Below are 7,500 nucleotides of genomic sequence, written 5' to 3' on the forward strand. Positions count from 1 at the left end.
GCACTGACCCTCCCACAGTGCGGTGCTCCCTCAGCACTGACCCTCCCACACTGCAGTGCTCCATCAGCACTGACCCTCCCACAGTGCGGTGCTCCCTCAGCACTGACCCTCCCACAGAGCGGTGCTCCCTCAGCACCGACCCTAACACAGTGCGGAGCTCCCTCAGCACTGACCCTCCCACAGTGCAGTGCTCCATCAGCAACGCCCTCCCACAGTGCGGCACTCCCTCAGCACTGACCCTAACACAGTGCGGAGCTCCCTCAGCACTGACCCTCCCACAGTGCGACGTTCCCTCAACACTGACACTCGCACAGTGTGGCGCTCCCGCAGCACTGACCCTCACACAATGCGGCGCTCTCTCAGCACTGACCCTCCACAGTGCGGCCCTCCCTCAGCACTGACCCTCCCACATTGCGGCGCTCCCTCAACACTGCGAGTCCATCATAAACCACCCTTATTCAGATACATATCAAGATCTCCTCAGAGCACAGAGGAAGTAACATTGTAAAAACACTCACCGTCATGGTGCCCCCTGGGGTCAATGCCAAAACCTGGTTAAACAAAAGTCTGAAATAAAACACGGGCTGAACCTGTTCCAGGAACAAACTTATCCTGGAGACAAATTCCCACAGTGCGGCGCTCTCTCAGCACTGACCCTCCCACAGTGCGGCGCTCCATCAGCACTGACCCTCCCACAGTGCGGCGCTCCCTCAGCACTGACGCTCCCACAGTGCGGCGCTCTCTCAGCACTGACCCTCCCACAGTGCGGCGCTCTCTCAGCACTGACCCTCCCACAGTGCGGCGCTCTCTCAGCACTGACCCTCCCACAGTGCGGTGCTCCCTCAGCACTGACCCTCACACAGTGCGGCGCTCCATCAGCACTGACCCTCCCACAGTGCGGCGCTCCATCAGCAGTGACCCTCCCACAGTGCGGTGCTCCCTCAGCACTGACCCTCCCACAGTGCGGTGCTTCCTCAGCACTGACCCTCCCACAGTCCCGTGTCCCTCAGCACTGCCAATCCAATATAAACCATGCTTATTCAGATCCACAACAGGATCTCCACAGAGCCCAGAGCAATAAATACTGTAAAAACACTCACTGTCATAGTGCCCCCTGGGTTAAATGTGAAAACCTGGTAAAAAAACAAAATGCCATTTTAGATTGCCTGTTTGGCTACATGCGAAAACCTGGTTAAAATAAAAGATTGAAATAAAACATTGTTAGAACCTGTGCCAGGTATGACCAAATCCTGGAGACAAACTCCCACAGTGCGGCGCTCCCTCAGCACTGACCCTCCCACAGTGCGGTGCTCCCTCAGCACTGACCCTCCCACAGTGCGGCGCTCCCTCAGCACTGACCCTCCCACAGTGCGGCGCTCCCTCAGCACTGACCCTCCCACAGTGCGCTGCTCCCTCAGCACTGACCCACCCACAGTGCGGTACTCCCTCAGCAGCGACCGTCCCAAAGTGCGGCACTCCCTCAGCACTGACCCTCCCACAGTGCGGCGCTCCCTCAGCACTGACCCTCCCACAGTGCGGCGCTCCCTCGGCACTGACCCTCCCATAGTGCGGCGCACCCTCAGCACTGACCCTCCAACAGTGCGGTGCTCCCTCAGCACCGACCCTCCCACAGTGCGGCGCTCCCTCAGCACCAACCCTCCCACAGTGCGGCGCTCCCTCAGCACTGACCCTCCCACAGTGCGGCACTCCCTCAGCACTGACCCTCCCATAGTGCGACGCTCCCTCAGCACTGACCCTCCCACAGTGCGGCGCTCCCTCAGCACTGACCCTCCCACAGTGCGGCCCTCCCAGACAACTGACCCTCCCACAGTGCGGCCCTCCCTCAGCACTGACCCTCCCAGAGTGCGGCGCTCCCTCAGCATTGACCCTCCCGCAGTGCGAGAGTCCCTCAGCACTGACCCTCCCACAGTGCGACAGTCCCTCAGCACCGACCCTCCCACAGTGCGGCGCTCCCTCAGCACCGACCATCCCACAGTGCGGCACTCCCTCAGCACTGACCCTCCCATAGTGCGACGCTCCCTCAGCACTGACCCTCCCACAGTGCGGCGCTCCCTCAGCACTGACCCTCCCACAGTGCGGCGCACCCTCAGCATTGACCATCCCATAGTGCGGCGCTCCCTCAGCACCGACCCTCCCACAGTGCGGCACTCCCTCAGCACTGACCCTCCCATAGTGCGACGCTCCCTCAGCACTGACCCTCCCACAGTGCGGCGCGCCCTCAGCACCGACCCTCCCACAGTGCGGCACTCCCTCAGCACTGACCCTCCCACAGTGCGGTGCTCCCTCAGCACTGACCCTCCCACAGTGCGGCGCTCCCTCAGCACTAACTCTCCCACAGTGAGGCGCTCACTCAGCACTGGCCCTCTCACAGTGCGGCACTCCCTCAGCACTGACCCTCCTACAGTGCGGCGCCCCTTCAGTAGTGACTCTCCCACAGTGCGGCACTCGCTCAGCACTGACTCTCCCACAGTGCGGCGCTCTCTCAGCACTGACCCTCCCAGAGTGCGGCGCTCCCTCAGCATTGACCCTCCCGCAGTGCGACAGTCCCTCAGCACTGACCCTCCCACAGTGCGACAGTCCCTCAGCACCGACCCTCGCACAGTGCAGCACTCCCTCAGCACTGACCCTCCCACAGTGCGGTGCTCCCTCAGCACTGACCCTCCCACAGTGCGGCGCTCCCTCAGCACTAACTCTCCCACAGTGAGGCGCTCACTCAGCACTGGCCCTCTAACAGTGTGGCACTCCCTCAGCACTGACCCTCCCACAGTGCGACAGTCCCTCAGCACCGACCCTCCCATAGTGCGACGCTCCCTCAGCACTGACCCTCCCACAGTGCGACGCTCCCTCAGCACCGACCCTCCCACAGTGCAGCGCTCCCTCAGCACTGACCCTCCCACAGTGCGGCGCTCCCTCAGCACCGACCCACCCAGAGTGCGGCGCTCCCTCAGCATTGACCCTCCCGCAGTGCGACAGTCCCTCAGCACTGACCCTCCCACAGTGCGGCGCTCCCTCAGCTTTGACCCTCCCACACAGTGGCGTTCCTCTGCACTGTCCCTCCCACAGTGCGTCGCTCCCTTGGCACTGACCCGAGTGCGAGTGTGAAGGAGACAGAACTATGATCACTGTTCCCTCAAATGCTCCCCCAGCGAGAAATCCAACAATTACCCAGTTTCATTCTGCCATGCCAGGTCTCCAGAGAGCCCAGAATACTAAACATTGCAAAGACACTCACCATGCCTGTCCGCGTTCTCCGAAGATTCCACAGAATCTGTTTAAAAAACAGATGGAGATAATACACTGTTAGACCCAGTTCCAAAATCCAACGTTCCCTGGTAAGTTACTCCCAAAGTGCGGCACTCCCTCAGCACCGACCTTCCCACAGTGCGGCGCTCCCTCAGCACTGACCCACCCAAAGTGTGGCGCTCCCTCAGCACTGACCCTCCCACAGTGCGGCGCTCCCTCAGCACTGACCCACCCACAGTGCGGCGCTCCCTCAGCACTGACCCTCCCACAGTGTGGCGCTCCCTCAGCACTGACCCACCCACAGTGCGGCGCTCCCTCAGCACTGACCCTCCCACAGTGCGGCGCTCCCTCAGCACTGACCCTCCCACAGTGCGGCGCTCCATCAGCACTGACCCTCCCACAGTGCGGTGCTCCCTCAGCACTGACCCTCCCACAGTGCGGTGCTCCCTCAACACTGACCCTCCCACAGTGCGGTGCTCCCTCAGCACTGACCCTCCCACAGTGCGGTGCTCCCTCAGCTCTGTCTGTGGACAGATTTCTCGAACCCACCTTCATCGCTGAAATCTGTTTCGTGGTAGTTTGCGTCACAAGTATATTTGATCGCAGAGAGATACGACGTGACCCCGTGCGTTGTCACGTATTCAAAGTGTCCGTGTTCGATATCCTTCGGAACGCCGCACGAAACTGAGAGATAGAAAGGGAGGGAAGGAGAATTCCTCAATCTGGGACACTGAGATCGAACCAACGCAGGATTCAAACAGACCCTTCTGCCCGTCCAATTCCTGCTCTCCCCTTCGATCGGCCATTGTTTGATCGAATTATAACCCCAGCCCCACAATCTCGCCGCTCCCCCCTCTAATCTTTCCTCAGTCGGGATAGGGAGACGGGAACTGAGCTCCGAGTGTGGGTCTAACCGAGGGGATAGGGAGACGGGAACTGTGCTCCGAGTGTGGGTCTAACCGAGGGGATAGGGAGACGGGAACTGAGCTCCGAGTGTGGGTCTAACCGTGGGGATAGGGAGACCGGAACTGTGCTCCTAGTGTGGTTTTAACCGAGGGGATAGGGAGACGGGAACGGTGCTCCGAGCGTGGGTCTAACTGAGGGGATAGGGAGACGGGAACTGAGCTCCGAGTGTGGTTCTAACCGAGCGGATAGGGAGACCGGAACTGTGCTCCTAGTGTGGGTTTAACCGAGGGGATAGGGAGATGGGAACTGTGCTCTGAGTGTGGGTCTAACCGAGGGGATAGGGTGTCGGGAACTGTGCTCTGAGTGTGGGTCTAATCGAGGGGATAGGGAGACGGGAACTGTGCTCCGAGTGTGGTGAAATCAAGGGGATAGGGAGTCGGGAACTGTGCACCGAGTGTGAGTCTAACTGAGGGGAGAGGGAGACGGGAACTGTGCTCCGAGTGTGAGTCTAACCGAGGGGAAAGGGAGACGGGAACTGCGCTCCGAGTGTGGGTCTAACCGAGGGGATCAGGTGACTGGAACTGGGCTCCAAGTGTTGGTTTAACCGAGCGGATAGGGAGTCGGGAACTGTGCTCCGAGTGTGGGTCTAATTGAGGGGATAGGGAGACAGGGGGGTACATAAGAACATAAGAAATAGGAGCAGGAGTCGGCCATCCAGCCCTTCGAGCCTGCCCCGCCATTCAATAAGATCATGGCTGATCTGTCGTGGCTCAGTTCCACATTCCCGCCCTCTCCCCATAACCCTTAATCCCCTCTCTTATCAAAAACCCATCAACCCGCGTCTTAAAAATATTTAGCGAGGCAGCATCCACCACCTCAACGGGCAGAGAATTCCAGAGATTCACCACCCTTTGAGTGAAGAAGTTCCTCCTCAACTCCGTTCTAAACCGCCTCCCCTTTATCTTGAGGCTGTGCCCCCTAGTCCTACTGTCTTTTTTGAGCGGGAAGAGTCTCTCCACCTCTATCCTATCCATCCCATTCATCATCTTATACGTCTCAATGAGATCTCCCCTCATTCTTCTAAACTCTAACGATACAAGCCCAGTTTATTCAGCCTCTCCTCATAGCTCAACCCCCTCAACTCCGGTATCAGCCTAGTAAACCTCCTCTGCACTCCCTCCAAGGCCAAAATATCCTTGCGTAAGTGCGGCGACCAAAACTGCACACAGTACTCCAGTTGCGGCCTCACCAATGCCCTATACAGCTGCAGCAAGACCTCCCTACTTTTATATTCAATCCCCCTCGCTATGAAGGCCAGCATCCCATTCGCCTTCCTGACCACCTGTTGCACCTGCAAGCTGGGTTTTTGCGACTCATGCACAAGGACCCCGAGGACCCTCTGCACAGTCGCATGCTGCAGTTTTTCGTCCAGTAAGTAATAGTCCTTCCTACCATTATTCCTACCAAAGTGGACCACCTCGCACTTGCCAACATTAAATTCCATTTGCCATTTCCTGGCCCATTTGCCCAGCCTATCTAGATCCTTCTGCAGACTCTCCACACCCTCCGCACAATTTGCCTTTCCCCCAATCTTGGTGTCATCAGCAAATTTCGACACCCTACACTCGGTTCCCTCCTCCAGATCATCTATATAAATGGTAAATAGCTGAGGCCCCAGCACCGACCCCTGGGGCACTCCACTAGTCACCATCCGCCAATCCGAATAGCACCCGTTGACCCCCACTCTCTGTCTCCTATTTGACAACCAATCTTCTATCCACGCTAACACCCTACACCCAACTCCATGTCCCCTGACCTTCTGTAATAACCTCTTGTGAGGCACTTTGTCAAACGCCTTCTGAAAATCCAGAAAGACCACATCCACCGGCTCTCCTCTATCCACCGCCCTAGACACATCCTCATAGAACTCCAATAAATTTGTCAGACACGACTTCCCTTTAATGAAACCGTGCTGCGTCTGCTCTATCAAACAATTCTCCTCAAGATGCCTCGCTATTTTCTCCTTGATCACGGGCTCTAACATTTTACCCACAACAGACGTTAAACTAACCGGCCTATAATTCCCTGCCTTTAGCCTGCCACCCTTCTTAAACAACGGCGTAACATTAGCCGTTTTCCAATCTTCCGGCACTTCCCCGGAATCCAGCGACGTCTGGAAAATAACCACCAAGGCATCCACTATCACCTCCGCCATTTCTTTCAGAACCCTCGGATGCATTCCATCCGGTCCTGGGGACTTGTCCACAATCAGCCCCTCCAGTCTGTCGAGCACCGCCTTTCTAGTAACAGTAATGTCATTAAGACCTCCAGTCCTACCACCTTTCCATCGCTAACACCCGGTTTGATGAGGGACAACGTAAAGGGAGCTTTACTCTGAAACTAACCCCGTGCTGTACCTGTCCTGGGAGTGTTTGATGGGGGGACAGTGCACAGGGAGCTTTACTCTGTATCTAACCCCGTGCTGTACCTGTCCTGGGAGTGTTTGATGGGGGGACAGTGTAGAGGGAGCTTTACTCTGCATCTAACCCCGTGCTGTACCTGTCCTGGGAGTGTTTGATGGGGGACAGTGTAGAGGGAGATTTACTCTGTATCTAAGCCCGTGCTGTACCTGTCCTGGGAGTGTTTGATGGGGGACAGTGTAGAGGGAGCTTTACTCTGCATCTAACCCCGTGCTGTACCTGTCCTGGGAGTGTTTGATGGGGGACAGTGTAGAGGGAGATTTACTCTGTATCTAAGCCCGTGCTGTACCTGTCCTGGGAGTGTTTGATGGGGACAGTGTTCCTCCTTCGCAAAGACATTGTTTATTTGGGAATCGATATTTTCTGTGTTTTATTCCTGCAGGATTTTCTGGTTCCGTTTGATGTTGCTCTGTTTGATTGGAGCATTATCACACCTCAATCCATGTGTGGGTGAGTCGCACTGTGGGAGGGTCAGTGCTGAGGGAGCGCCGCACTGCGGGAGGGTCAGTGCTGAGGGAGCACCGCATTGTGGGAAGGTCAGTGCTGAGGGAGCGCCGCACTGTGGGAGGGTCAGTGCTGAGGGAGCGCCGCACTGTGGGAGGTCAATGCTGAGGGAGCACCGCACTGTGGGAGGGTCAGTGCTGAGGGAGCGCCGCACTGTGGGAGGGTCAGTGCTGAGGGAGCGCCGCACTGTGGGAGGGTCAGTGCTGAGGGAGCGCCGCACTGTGGAGGGTCAGTGCTGAGGGAGCGCCGCACTGTGGGAGGGTCAGTGCTGAGGGAGCGCCGCACTGTGGGAGGGTCAGTGCTGAGGGAGCGCCGCACTGTGGGAGGGTCAGTGCTGAGGGAGCGC

General features: G+C 57.9%; 1 protein-coding gene across 1 annotated transcript in view; it reads right to left on the reverse strand.

Annotated features, from left to right (window-relative positions):
• LOC145338764 (haptoglobin-like) overlaps window positions 1-4,070 on the reverse strand; it is a 52,539-nt gene extending 48,469 nt beyond the window's left edge. The window contains exons 1-4 of the mRNA XM_080183151.1: window positions 4,028-4,070; window positions 3,814-3,948; window positions 3,254-3,289; window positions 519-551 (exon numbers count right to left, since the gene is read on the reverse strand). Coding sequence (XP_080039277.1) covers window positions 519-551; window positions 3,254-3,289; window positions 3,814-3,948; window positions 4,028-4,070 — 247 coding nt within the window. The remainder of the gene's footprint in view (window positions 1-518; window positions 552-3,253; window positions 3,290-3,813; window positions 3,949-4,027) is intronic.
• Window positions 4,071-7,500: the final 3,430 nt, after the last annotated feature.

This window comes from Carcharhinus amblyrhynchos, unplaced genomic scaffold, assembly GCF_965287045.1.
Source record: "Carcharhinus amblyrhynchos unplaced genomic scaffold, sCarAmb.v2.hapA chromosome_167, whole genome shotgun sequence".
Taxonomy (NCBI): domain Eukaryota; kingdom Metazoa; phylum Chordata; class Chondrichthyes; order Carcharhiniformes; family Carcharhinidae; genus Carcharhinus; species Carcharhinus amblyrhynchos.